Source organism: Ranitomeya imitator, chromosome 5 (genome assembly GCF_032444005.1).
Source record: "Ranitomeya imitator isolate aRanImi1 chromosome 5, aRanImi1.pri, whole genome shotgun sequence".
Classification (NCBI taxonomy): domain Eukaryota; kingdom Metazoa; phylum Chordata; class Amphibia; order Anura; family Dendrobatidae; genus Ranitomeya; species Ranitomeya imitator.
In genome coordinates this window covers 49,308,344-49,322,564 of record NC_091286.1, presented here as the reverse complement: position 1 = coordinate 49,322,564, position 14,221 = coordinate 49,308,344, and the positions used below count along the sequence as shown (strand labels likewise).

Genomic DNA, 14,221 nt, shown 5'->3' with positions numbered 1-14,221 from the left:
CGTGTCCCACTGCTTAAGCCAGTACATGTCCGGGCCCGTCTGAACTTTGCTAGAGAGCATTTGGATGATCCAGAGGAGTTTTGGGAGAATGTCCTATGGTCTGATGAAACCAAACTGGAACTGTTTGGTAGAAACACAACTTGTCATGTTTGGAGGAAAAAGAATACTGAGTTGCATCCATCAAACACCATACCTACTGTAAAGCATGGTGGTGGAAACATCATGCTTTGGGGCTGTTTCTCTGCAAAGGGGCCAGGACGACTGATCCGCGTACATGAAAGAATGAATGGGGCCATGCATCGTGAGATTTTGAGTGCAAACCTCCTTCCATCAGCAAGGGCATTGAAGATGAAACGTGGCTGAGTCTTTCAACATGACAATGATCCAAAGCACACCGCCAGGGCAACGAAGGAGTGGCTTCGTAAGAAGCATTTCAAGGTCCTGGAGTGGCCTAGCCAGTCTCCAGATCTCAACCCTATAGAAAACCTTTGGAGGGAGTTGAAAGTCCGTGTTGCCAAGCGAAAAGCCAAAAACATCACTGCTCTAGAGGAGATCTGCATGGAGGAATGGGCCAACATACCAACAACAGTGTGTGGCAACCTTGTGAAGACTTATAGAAAACGTTTGACCTCTGTCATTGCCAACAAAGGATATATTACAAAGTATTGAGATGAAATTTTGTTTCTGACCAAATACTTATTTTCCACCATAATATGCAAATAAAATGTTAAAAACAGACAATGTGATTTTCTGGATTTTTTTTTTCTCAGTTTGTCTCCCATAGTTGAGGTCTACCTATGATGTAAATTACAGACGCCTCTCATCTTTTTAAGTGGTGGAACTTGCACTATTGCTGACTGACTAAATACTTTTTTGCCCCACTGTATATCTGAGAGAACCTAGTATGATGACCCAGCCAGGGACCATATGTATGGATGTGACAAGTCCAGTGCTGCCCCCGGATGGCTTCTCGCTCCGCTCTAGATGACAGGTCTTCACCATGTGTGGGAACTGTTAATCAACTGCAGCAGTGTGGGGGGAAAGCCGGCCGGGGGCCGCACCAGGTTAGTCTCCTCTATTCCACTTCAAACAGTGTATTCGCTGAAATGCTTTAAACATTTCAGTGAAAAATGTACCTGGCTATAATCGTACAGCCAGACTGATCCATGCCACCTATGGTTCGAGCAGCAGGAACCAAGTGGCAGTTTCACTATTTAACATCTTTGTTGCCATTATTGATGATGGCCACATTTATCCGGTTAGGAAATGAGAAGGTGTCGCATCCAAAGCACATGCACCCCTCAACCCACCCCTGCGGGTGTGATGATGGGGTGCAATTGGGGTAATTGTACCTGGGGCCCTACTAAAAGCCCCCTGTGTTTTCCATGTTGTTCCTATGAAGCCCAGCTTGTCGTTGCACTTCATAGGAATCCCGTAGACTGCAATGTATTTTAGAAGTGATTGGGGACTTTTTTTTTTATTAAAAAAAAAAATATATTGTGAAAAACATTAAAACGACAGTTAAGTCCATATATATTTGGACAGAGACAACATTTTTCAAATTTTGGTTATAGACATTGCCACAATGAATTTTAAACAAAACTATTCAGATGCAGTTGAAGTTCAGACTTTCAGCTTTCATTTGAGGGTATCCACATTAAAATTGGATGAAGGGTTTAGGAGTTTCAGCTCCTTAACATGTGCCACCCTGTTTTTAAAGGGGCCAAAAGTAATTGGACAATTGACTCTGAGGCTATTTCATGGACAGATGTGGCCAATCCCTTCGTTATGTCATTCTCAATTAAGCAGATATAAGGCCTGGAGTTGATTTGAGGTGTGGTGCTTGCATTTGGAAGGTTTTGCTGTGAAGTAAACATGCAGTCAGAGGAGCTCTCCATGCAGGTGAAACAAGCCATCCTTAAGCTGCGAAAACAGAAAAAAAACATTCGAGAAATTGCTAGAATATTAGGAGTGGCAGAATCTACAGTCTAGTACATCCTGAGAAAGAAAGAAAGCACTGGTGAACTCATCAATGCAAAAAGACCTGGGCGCCCACGGAAGACAACAGTGGTGGATAATCTCCATGATGAAGAGAAACCCCTTCACAACAGCCACCCAAGTGAACAACACTCTCCAGGAGGTCGGCGTATCAATATCCAAATCTACCATAAAGAGAAGACTGCATGAAAGTAAATACAGAGGGTTCACTGCACGGTGCAAGCCACTCAAGCATCAAGAAAAGGCTCGACTGGACTTTGCTAAAAAACATCTAAAAAAGCCAGCACAGTTCTGGAAGAACATTCTTTGGACAGATGAAACCAAGATCAACCTCTACCAGACTGATGGAAAGAGAAAAGTATGGGGAAGGCGTGGTACAACTCATGATCCAAAGCATGCCACATCATCTGTAAAACACGGCGGAGGCAGTGTGATGGCGCGGGCATGCATGGCTGCCAGTGGCACTGGGTCACTAGTGTTTATTGATGATGTGACACAGGACAGAAGCAGCCGAATGAATTCTGAGGTATTCAGAGCCGCCATACTGTGCTCAGATCCAGACAAATGCAGCCAAACTGATTGGTTGTCAGTTGTGGAATATTCTTGAATGGCCAAGTCAGTCACCTGATCTCAACCCAATTGAGCAGCATTTCACTTGGTAAAGACTAAACTTCAGACCAAAAGGCCCAAAAACAAACAGCAACTGAAAACCACCGCAGTGAAGGCCTGGCAGAGCATCAAAAAGGAGGAAACACCGCATCAAATAATGTCCATAAGTTCAAGACTTCAGGCAGTCATTGCCAACAAAGGGTTTTCAACCAAGTACCAAAAATAAACAATTTATTTAAAATTATTTAATCTGTCCAATTACATTTGGTGTGATATGCTATGTGGGTATCATTTTTGTGTATATTTCTATTTTACTTATTGTCATGGTGTTCTCTTGTAGAAGGAGTTATTTGCTAATTGATGAATGGCTGTGGTTGCCATCTGATATCAGCCCCCATAGTACTGTATTGTTTGCTAATGACATGTTGACCTAGCTTGTTGAAACAATGAGCCCCTGAGACCTTCCCCCTCCTGACCTGTGAATGAGGAGGGAGACTTAGGGTACCGTCACACTATAACATTTCGATCGCTACGACGGTACGATTCGTGACGTTCCAGCGATATTGTTACGATATCGCTGTGTCTGACACGCAGCAGCGATCAGGGATCCTGCTGAGAATCGTACGTCGTAGCAGATCGTTTAGAACTTTCTTTCATCGCTGGATCTCCCGCTGTCATCGCTAGATCGGTGTGTGTGACACCGATCTAGCGATGCGATCCAGCGATGCGTTCGCTTGTAACCAGGGTAAACATCGGGTAACTAAGCGCAGGACCGCGCTTAGTTACCCGATGTTTACCCTGGTTACAAGCGTTAAACTAAAAAAAAACAAACAGCACATACTTACATTCTGGTGTCCGTCAGGTCCCTTGCAGTCTGCTTCCAGCACTGTGACTGCCGGCCGTAAAGTGAAAGCAGAGCACAGCGGCTGTGCTTTCACTTTCACTTTACGGCCGGCAGTCACAGTGCGGGAAGCAGACTGCAAGGGACCTGACGGACACCAGAATGTAAGTATGTGCTGTTTGTTTTTTTTAGTTTAACGCTTGTAACCAGGGTAAACATCGGGTAACTAAGCGCGGTCCTGCGCTTAGTTACCCGATGTTTACCCTGGTTACCCAGGGACCTCGGCATCTTGGTCGCTGGAGAGCGGTCTGTGTGACAGCTCCCCAGCGACCACACTACGATTTACCTACGATCACGGCCAGGTCATATCGCTGGTCGTGATCGTAGGTAAATCGTATAGTGTGACGGTACCCTTAAGGTACCGTCACACTTAGCGACGCTGCAGCGATACCGACAACGATCCGGATCGCTGCAGCGTCGCTGTTTGGTCGCTGGAGAGCTGTCACACAGACAGCTCTCCAGCGACCAACGATGCCGGTAACCAGGGTAAACATCGGGTAACTAAGCGCAGGGCCGCGCTTAGTAACCCGATGTTTACCCTGGTTACCATCCTAAAAGTTAAAAAAAACCAAACAGTACATACTTACCTACAGCCGTCTGTCCTCCAGCGCTGTGCTCTGCTCTCCTCCTGTACTGGCTGTGAGCACAGCGGCCGGAAAGCAGAGCGGTGACGTCACCGCTCTGCTTTCCGGCTGACCGACGCTCACATCCAGTACAGGAGGAGAGCAGAGCACAGCGCTGGAGGACAGACGGCTGTAGGTAAGTATGTACTGTTTGTTTTTTTTTTACTTTTAGGATGGTAACCAGGGTAAACATCGGGTTACTAAGCGCGGCCCTGCGCTTAGTTACCCGATGTTTACCCTGGTTACCAGCGAAGACATCGCTGAATCGGTGTCACACACGCCGATTCAGCGATGTCAGCGGGAGAGCCAGCGACCAAAGAAAGGTCTGGCCCTCTAGCCCCAACCAACGACATCACAGCAGGATTCTGATCGCTGCTGCGTGTCAAACTAAACGATATCGCTAGCGAGGACGCTGCAACGTCACGGATTGCTAGCGATATCGTTTAGTGTGAAGGTACCTTAAGACTAGCGACCTGACAGATGTCAAGAAGGCCATCATTGACACCCTCAAGCAAGAGGGCCCTGCGCGATGTTTACCCTGGTTACCAGTGAAGACATCGCTGAATCGGTGTCTGCGGGGAGTCCAGCGACCAAATAAAGTTCTGGACTTTCTTCCCCGACCAGCGACAGCACAGCAGGGGCCTGATCGCTGCTGCCTGTCACACTGGACGATATCGCTAGCGAGAACGCTGAAACGTCACGGATCGCTAGCGATATCATCTAGTGTGACGGTACCTTTAGGGTACCGTCACACAGTGCCATTTTGATCGCTACGATGGTACGATTCGTGACGTTCCAGCGATATCCATACGATATCGCTGTGTCTGACACGCAGCAGCGATTAGGGATCCTGCTGAGAATCGTACGTCATAGCAGATCGTTTGGAACATTCTTTCGTCGCTGGATCTCCCGCTGTCATCGCTAGATCGGTGTGTGTGACACCGATCTAGCGATGCGTTCGCTTGTAACCAGGGTAAACATCGGGTTACTAAGCGCAGGGCCGCGCTTAGTAACCCGATGTTTACCCTGGTTACCAGCGTAAATGTAAAAAAAAAAAAAAACAGTACATACTTACATTCCGGTGTCTGTCCCTTCCCTTGCCGTCTGCTTCCCGCACTCACTGACTGCCGGCCGTAAAGTGAAAGCAGAGCACAGCGGTGGCTGTCACACATAACGATTTCGTTAACGATATCGTTGCTACGTCACAAAAGGCAACGATATCGTTGTGTGACGGTACCTTTAAAATGTCAGGGAGGTGAGACACAGATCAGTCCTGTGTGGAATGTTGATGTGTTCACAGCATCTCAGAGAGAAAGAAGAGTATATGGACTATGCTATCCTCTGTCTGCTGGATTGTTGGACTTTTATCCTGTTACTGAACTGCATTCGGCTTCTGGACTATATTTTAACCTTTGTGTGGTGGATTATATATGGACCTTTCGTATTTTTGCCTAAATAAAGGTCTTGGAATTGTTTACTATACTCTAGCTCTGCTGATTGTGTGATACCGGAGAAGGACCCCGTGACAGTCCCTTTAAAAACAGGGTGGCACATGTTAAGGAGCTGAAACTCCTAAACCCTTCATCCAATTTTAATGTGGATACCCTCAAATGAAATCTGAAAGTCTGAACTTCAACTGCATCAGAATTGTTTTGTTCAAAATTGTGGTAATGTCTATAACCAAAATTAGATAAATGTTGTCTCTGTCCAAATATATATGGACTTAACTGTATGTAGTATATACTGTATTGCTGTGTGCTTAATTATCCAAAGTAGCAAGATATTCACATATTTACTGACGCTTTCATAAAAACACAATGTTTGTTTGACACCTCATCCCCCTCAAAAATTAGAATACAGATTAAAGTTGTTCTGCCTGCCCCCTCCAGCACCAACACCAGAAGAGAAGTAAAAACTAAAGCACCTGGCGTAAAACACCAACTCACACACTTATCTTTTTTTCTTCTCATTTTTGTGATCCTCTAATTTTGGTATCACCCCTACCAGGCCGTTTTACTGGATCGTTACCACATTATATGGGGATGGATTGCATTGTGCCATAAGTGACAGGGAGCCGGTCATGGCAACGGCTTTTATTTCTTAGAATTACAAAATGTGCTTTTCACATTTCGTAATTCACAGGAAAGTGCTCAGTTTCCATCTGCTTCATACTGCAATGCATAGAATTGTTATCTATGTTTTATAGATCTTTGTTTAGAATTGATTTATTTTTTTTCCCCCTATTTGATCCAGTTTAATCCCGATGATAAATCTGCCCAGCACCACAACGCCCACCATTGCTTAGAGATCACAGTGAACTGCAGTCCGGTCATCGATCACTGTATCATTCGCAGCACGTGCACAGGTATGTGACTTAATATAACAGAAGCTATGAACCATCAGCCACGTTTTTTTTTTTTTTTGACCATGTTGCATTCATCTCTTCTGCAGTCGGCTCAGCTGTATGTGTGAGCGGGCAGGGGGCTTGTCCCACCATCAAACACTGTAACATCAGTGACTGCGAAAATGTAGGCCTGTATATCACGGACCACGCCGAGGTAACCAGCCTTCATTCAGTGTTGTAGTGCGCAGATGTTAGATTATATTATATTTCTATAGTTCGTTTTTTTATTTCTTGTTTTTTTTAGGGGATTTATGAAGACAATGAGATTTCCAATAACGCTTTAGCTGGTATATGGGTGAAAAATCACGGCAACCCAATCATTAGGCGAAACCACATACACCACGGTCGGGATGTTGGGGTCTTCACGTTTGACCATGGCATGGTAGGTTCTGGTGTAGGAACAAAATTGCTGTGTTCTATTGAAATGGTACGGGACCGATGGAGACAGCCGAGTGGAGCCCTCTAATGACTAGTTTATGGATGTGTATGAGGTGACACGTGCAAAAGATTTGTAAGAACTTTTTGTTTTAAGTGATTGAACTTTCTGTTGCTGAGAACCTTTCTGCTTACAGGGCTACTTTGAAAGCTGCAACATACATAGAAATCGAATAGCGGGCTTCGAGGTGAAGGCCTACGCCAATCCCACTGTGGTCAGATGTGAAATTCACCATGGCCAGACCGGTGGAATTTATGTCCATGAAAAAGGGAGAGGGCAGTTCCTGGAGAACAAAATCTATGCAAACAATTTTGCTGGTGTTTGGATTACCTCAAATAGTGACCCAACCATACGGTAAGTAAATCCATGTATGTGGTGGTATATACGGCATACCTGGGCAGGCCGGGGTAGTTATCCTGCCTCGCATCAATGACGTCAAACACTTAACAGGGTCAAGTTGGTCAATTATTACCCTAATTTGCTAGGACATGCTATATGGGGAAGGAGTTGACATCTGCATGTTGGGTTCGGGGTAAGGAGCGAGCTCAGGAGCGGAGCCTGCTCCATACTGAGAAAGTGCCTGCTGTATTTTACGGCCTTTGCCTGCCACGAAGATCTGCAGCCTGCGCTAGCTATAGCATGTTCTGGCACCCATTATTCCCCTCCCTGATGGCTTATTACCAGTTGTTTACTGACTGACTGCCATTGGCTTCATAGGTCAGAAACTTAACAATTTTATAATTTAGCACTATAAAATTGGAGTATATCTGGCGATCAAACTATTGCAGGTTCAATGTTGCCTAAAGGGAAATAAAAATAAAGGAAAAATAACAACAAATATAAAAGTTTAACCCCTTAGTGACCGAGCCAAATTTTTGAAATCTGACCAGTGTCACTTTATGTGGTAATAACTCTGCAACGCTTCAACAAATCCCAGTGATTTTGAGATTGTTTTTTCGTGACACATTCTACTTTATGATAATGGTAAATTTAGTTCAACATTTTTTGTGTTTATTTATAAAAAAAATCAAAAATTTGAGAAAAATGTTAAAAAATTAGCAATTTTCTAAATTTGAATGATTATCCCTTTAATCCAGATAGTCATACACCAGCAAACCATTAATAAATAACATTTCCCACATGTCTGCTTTACATCAGGACCATTTGTAAAATGTTATTTTATTTTGTTAGCATTTTAGGAGGTTTAAAAATGTAGCAGCAATTTTTCATTTTTTCAAAGAAATTTACAAAATTTATTTTTCTAGGGACTTATCCATGTTTGAAGTGACTTTAGGGGTCCCATATATTGGGAAACCCCCAAACGTGATACCATTTTAAAAACAGCACCCCTAAACATATTGAAAACTGCTGTCAGGTAGTTTATTAACCCTTCAGGTGCTTTACAGGAATTAATGCAAAGTGCTATGACAGAAATGAAAATGTGTATTTTTACCACCTAAATGTTGCTAACTTCTAAACAGATTACTACAGCCGGCAGACTCTAAGGCAGCTATTTGGTCATGAATTGCCACGGCAAACATCAGGACAACAAAATCATGATCTGAGGGCACCAATTGGGATAAAGAAGAAGCCCCCACACTCTGTTAACCATTTATAATGATGTAGTCACTATTGACAGCAGCATCTAAGGGGTTAAACAGATTTAGAAGGTGCAAATACTGATCGTGGCTGATACAGCAAGTTGTCAGCTATAGTGTACAGCCGACAGATGATGGATTGTCATCTGTATGGGGAGGATATTCTCTTATATCTAAGGTCAGTTAAAAGACGTATTGGCGGTCATTAAGGGGTTAAATCTTTTCTCCCAATTCAGAAATAAGAAAAAAAAATAAACACACCGAATAGTGTCCATAAAAGTTAGATCTATGAAAAGATGTTTTCATTTTATCTCCACAGTAAACACCATAAAGCAAAATAAAAAATTGAACCTCTAGAATTACTGTTCAACGTTTATAACCGTAAAATAAAAACAAAAGAAACCTGTATAATCTGTGTCACAAGTAATATAGACATAAGGAAAGGAAAAAAAGATCCACAGCAAAATCCGCTGCGGTTCTGCAGCAAAAATCCGCTGCGGTTCTGCAGCAAAAATCCGCTGCGGTTCTGCAGCAAAAATCCGCTGCGGTTCTGCAGCAAAAATCCGCTGCGGTTCTGCAGCAAAAATCCGCTGCGGTTCTGCAGCAAAAATCCGCTGCGGTTCTGCAGCAAAAATCCGCTGCCGTTCTGCAGCAAAAATCCGCTGCCGTTCTGCAGCAAAAATCCGCTGCCGTTCTGCAGCAAAAATCCGCTGCCGTTCTGCAGCAAAAATCCGCTGCCGTTCTGCAGCAAAAATCCGCTGCCGTTCTGCAGCAAAAATCCGCTGCCGTTCTGCAGCAAAAATCCGCTGCCGTTCTGCAGCAAAAATCCGCTGCCGTTCTGCAGCAAAAATCCGCTGCCGTTCTGCAGCAAAAATCCGCTGCCGTTCTGCAGCAAAAATCCGCTGCCGTTCTGCAGCAAAAATCCGCTGCCGTTCTGCAGCAAAAATCCGCTGCCGTTCTGCAGCAAAAATCCGCTGCCGTTCTGCAGCAAAAATCCGCTGCCGTTCTGCAGCAAAAATCCGCTGCCGTTCTGCAGCAAAAATCCGCTGCCGTTCTGCAGCAAAAATCCGCTGCCGTTCTGCAGCAAAAATCCGCTGCCGTTCTGCAGCAAAAATCCGCTGCCGTTCTGCAGCAAAAATCCGCTGCCGTTCTGCAGCAAAAATCCGCTGCCGTTCTGCAGCAAAAATCCGCTGCCGTTCTGCAGCAAAAATCCGCTGCCGTTCTGCAGCAAAAATCCGCTGCCGTTCTGCAGCAAAAATCCGCTGCCGTTCTGCAGCAAAAATCCGCTGCCGTTCTGCAGCAAAAATCCGCTGCCGTTCTGCAGCAAAAATCCGCTGCCGTTCTGCAGCAAAAATCCGCTGCCGTTCTGCAGCAAAAATCCGCTGCCGTTCTGCAGCAAAAATCCGCTGCCTGTGCACATAGCTTGAGAGCACTGGGTGGTGCAAAAAATGCAGGGTTCGGGTTTTGCTGCATTTTTGGTTGCAAAAACCTTTTCTCTATCGCCTTTCATTGGGGGACACAGGAACCATGGGTGTATGCTGCTGCCACTAGGAGGCTGACACTATGCAAATAAAAAAGTTAGCTCCTCCTCTGCAGTGTACACCCCACCGACAGGAAGCAGGATATTCAGTTTAGCTTAGTGTCAGTAGGAGGTGGACACGGGTCTTTCATTAGACCCTTATCTACCTCAATGTGCGTCGTTCCTTTTCAGGTTTCCGGCGGGATACAGGGTGAACAGTCACACCTGTAGTTCCACAATGCGGACTATGAGTACGGCGTGTACTGCCACCGCGTATCCTCATAGATCACACAGCAGGACCAAGACCCTAGCACACAAGCGTGCTCAGAAGTCCGGTCCTGGCTCCGTCCCCCACCCACTCGCCCACCAGAGCCTGTCGGTTGGAGGAGACGAGTACGTCCATCAGCTCCATGGACGTCTGATATTTTCCCCAGAATGAGGTTAGTAAGGACGGCGTGGGATGTTTTAGGTGAGTATTCCAGTACCTCTGAGTCCTTCCTCAGTTCCAGGGCAATCATTTGGGGGTCCCTTGGGATATTTTTCCAGGCTGGTTTTTCATTTTCACATGGGGCGGGGGTCTTCGCCCCATTCACATGGCAGCCGCGCTATGGCAGCCGTGCTGTTCTTGGCCTTACAGGCGGCCGCGCTGTCCTTTTTTCCCCCGGCCGCATTGTGCTCTGGCCTCGTGCGGTGGCTGTGTGGCAGCCGCTGCCTCTTTTCCCCTGCGGCCGCACTGTTTTTGCCCCGGCGCAGCGGCCTTAGGTAGCCGCGCCGATTCCCTCTTACGGCCGCACTATTCTGCCCGCTGGCAGCCGCGCCGTTTTCTACGGAGGCACCGTTTCTTCTGGCGCGGCGGCTTTGCTGGCACTGCGCCGCTTCCTCCTCCGGCCACACTGTGCACTTTTGCCTCGGCGCGGCGGCCTTGCAGGCAACCGCGCCGCTTTTTCCGGCGTCGGCACTTTTCCCGCCGCCGCGGCCCTTCCTGGCGGCCACCGGCCTCAAATTTAGGCCCCGGCTTCTACTGGGGCCTACTTCCGGCTTCCTCCTCCGGCCACACCGTGCCCATTTGCCGCGGCGCGGCAGCCTTGCAGGCAACCGCGCCGCTTTTCCCGGCGTCTGCAATGTTCCCGCCACCGCGGCCCTTCCTGGCGGCCACCGGCCTCAAATTTAGGCCCCGGCTTTTCCCGGGGCCTACTTCCGGCTCCGCGTCCCCTCCCACTTCCTCTCTCTCGAGCGGGCTTTTCTCCCGCCCGATTATCACGGCAAGCTCCGCCCACCGCCGCCATCTTGGTGCTCCTGGCCTGGCGGTTAAGCCCGCCCACCACTCCCAGGCAGCCACAGATACTTATTTCTGTGCCAGGAACGTTTTTCTTCGCCCATCTTAAGAGCGCAAATTTCTGGCGTCCTCACAACTCCCCACTGGCCTGCAGGCAAGCTACATCGGACAAGAGAGTGCATCAGATGTGTCTGCCTGTTCTCCTAGGGGCTATCGTTCCTGAGGAGCATCTTCCAAGCCGTGCAGCCTTCCATCCGGAAACCGCAGCGTTTGCCGTGAGTACCTCTGCACAGACCCCCCCCCCCCCCCCCCCGTCCCCTACTCTCCATACATTTCCCTCAGGGGCCCCTTTGGGCTAATTTTAAAGGTGGTCTCTCCCGGCCTCCTACTTTTTCCTGTGCCTTACTGAAACACTTTCAGGGTTCGTCTTGTAACCCCAAGCTTCCCTCAGGCAGGCCCGCAGCAACCCACATTATGTTCACCGCCTAAGACTCCCCTGCTGCTCCGCCTCAGAGCGAAGTCCCCTCCCCAGGCTGGGCCTCCCCTCTATCTCTATTAGTAGCGGATCTCACACGGGTGTCCCAGACCCTTGTGTCCGTGTTCGATCAGTTGCCCCTGCAGACTTCCGTAGTAGCCAGCGGGTCACTAGAAGCTCCGTCCGAGTCTTCCATGCAGGTCGCGAAAGATCCAGACGGGAACGCCGGTCTGAGTTCTCTTCTCGGTCCATCTCGCCGCACGGTCCTTCTCTGTGGTCGACTTCCTCCTGATCCCCTCCCCGGAGTCAGGCGAGGCCTCGGAGGATAATTTGGGGCCGAAGTTGAACCAAATCATAGCATGAGGGATATGGTTCAAAGCCTCATTGGAGCATCCATTCTGACCTGTGGCATCAAAGATACCTCTACGGAACCTGCAGATCAGGCGGTTTCGTTTAGACGGTCTAAACTACTTCCCAAGGCATTTGCTCCTCATCCTGACTCGAGGAGCTACTGGCCAGAGAAAGAGAGAATTCGACCAGACGTTCTCAAAGAGACGAGCGTCTTGGAGTCTCATATTTCCTTCCTCCGGATCTCATTGCCAACCGGAACGAGAGGCGTTAGAGAACGACCTCTCCCTCTGTGGATCCGCCGACTGCTAGACTTGCCACCAACACAGTCCTCACGCTGTCCGGTGGGGCGAATCTGACAGATTCCATCGATAAGATCATGGAGTCCTTCGCGAATTCGGTTTTCGAAGCTGCCGCATCATCCCTGTGCCCGGCTTTCGCTTCCATTTGGGTTTCGAAGTCTATCCAAAGGGGCTAAACAACTCCGTTGGGGAATTCAAGCCGGAGCTCCACCAGACTGGCTGGCGAAAGTTGCCACCCAGATTACTTGCTCTGTTTGGCTCAAGGGTCATCAAGAAGTCCCTTACGAGCCTGCCTTTTTCAAGGATCACGTCTTTTCGGTTCCAAGCTGGACTAAATTATCAAGGACGCCACTGGTGGCACCAGTTCTCTTCTTAGGCAGCAACTTCGGTCCTTTCGGCCCTCTTTTTCGTCGTTTTCACGGCATCTGACCCCTTTTTCGCAACAGCAGAGGCCACAGGCACGTTAAGAGAAGAAGGTATTCTTCGACTCACTCCGTCCTGGCGTTCCCGCTACTCCTAAGGTGGACTCTCCAGGACTGGGAATTCCACCTAGGCAGGACCCACGACTAGGCCCCAGCCCGTCTCCTAGGCCGGGCAGCCGTTCTCCTGTTCCCCAGGGACGTCTGTTTCCTCAACAGAGAACGCATGGGCCAGGGAACTTGTATCCTCTGGAGACGAAATAGATTAACTTCACGGTCCTGGGATCGTTTTCTCTAATCCCAACCTCCAAGAGACCCCGTTCTAGTCCTGGGTTTCTTTACAGCCAGTGTTTCCCTCCTTAAATCCGGGGTAACATTCCCGTCCCTGAACAGGAACGGACGGTTCACAGGCTTCTCTTCGAACCTACTTGTACTGAAAGAGGACGACAAGGTTCGTCCCAGTGCGGATCTCAAATTGCTGAACAGGAAGTTTCGTCTGAGACACTTCAGGATGATATTCCCTCGTTCAGTAATCACTTCCATGGAGGCTCAGGAATTTCGGTTTCAGGCTCCCGAAAGTCTATCCCTCTTTCCCGACACTCTAGCCGTTGCGGTGGCTCATCAATAGGAAGAAGTTCCGTCTTGTTGCTCCAGGGTTCTCGGCTCCCCTCTTTTCTGATGGACCATAAAGGTCCTAAGGAGGTTGGTTGCAACACCGGAAGCAATTTTTCCCTTCGCCCGTTTCATTCAAGACTTCTTCAGCAGTCTATCCTATCACAGGAGGGCAGGTCTGTCTTCTCCTTGCATCGTCCGATCTGTCTTTCTACCGGGATCAAATGGTTCCTCCACTGGTGACCGAGGTCTCTGCTTTTATCCCAGAGCAGATCCTTCCCAGCTTATCCTTCCTTCCAGTTTCCTGGCAGGTGGTGACGACGGTCGCCAGCCTTCTCGGCGGAGGCGTGGGGTTTTGTCACCTGTTCTTTTCATGGTTGTTGGTCAGCACAGGAGTACTCTCTGCCGATCAATGTCCTCGAGTTCCGGATCTTCTTTCTGTCTTTCCTTCACTGGGTAAGGATTCTCAGCAGCCTGCCAATTCGAACCCAGACAGACAATGACACAGCTGTGGCATATGTCAACCACCAGGGGTGGACGTGGAGTTCTCTGGCCTTGGCCGAGATTCCAGGATCCTCCTTTGGACTGAGTCAACAGTCCTGGTGAGATCCTCAGTGCAGGTCACCAGCGTGGACATTTTGGCCACCGTCTTCCTCAGCCGCGAGGGCCTCGTGGCAGGGGAATGGTCCTTACTTCAGGAG

At 48.1% G+C, this 14,221-nt stretch overlaps 1 protein-coding gene across 3 annotated transcripts in view; it reads left to right on the top strand.

The window, feature by feature from the left end:
- The window catches only part of FBXO11 (F-box protein 11), a 108,435-nt gene that overhangs the window by 77,220 nt on the left and 16,994 nt on the right, over positions 1 to 14,221 (top strand). For all 3 annotated transcript variants that reach the window (XR_011321906.1, XM_069768648.1, XM_069768649.1), the window contains exons 9-12: positions 6,385 to 6,496; positions 6,583 to 6,689; positions 6,780 to 6,917; positions 7,108 to 7,325. Coding sequence is in view for 2 of the 3 variants with exons in the window: in XM_069768648.1 (XP_069624749.1) it covers positions 6,385 to 6,496; positions 6,583 to 6,689; positions 6,780 to 6,917; positions 7,108 to 7,325 (575 nt within the window). In the remaining variant the exon portion in view is untranslated. The remainder of the gene's footprint in view (positions 1 to 6,384; positions 6,497 to 6,582; positions 6,690 to 6,779; positions 6,918 to 7,107; positions 7,326 to 14,221) is intronic.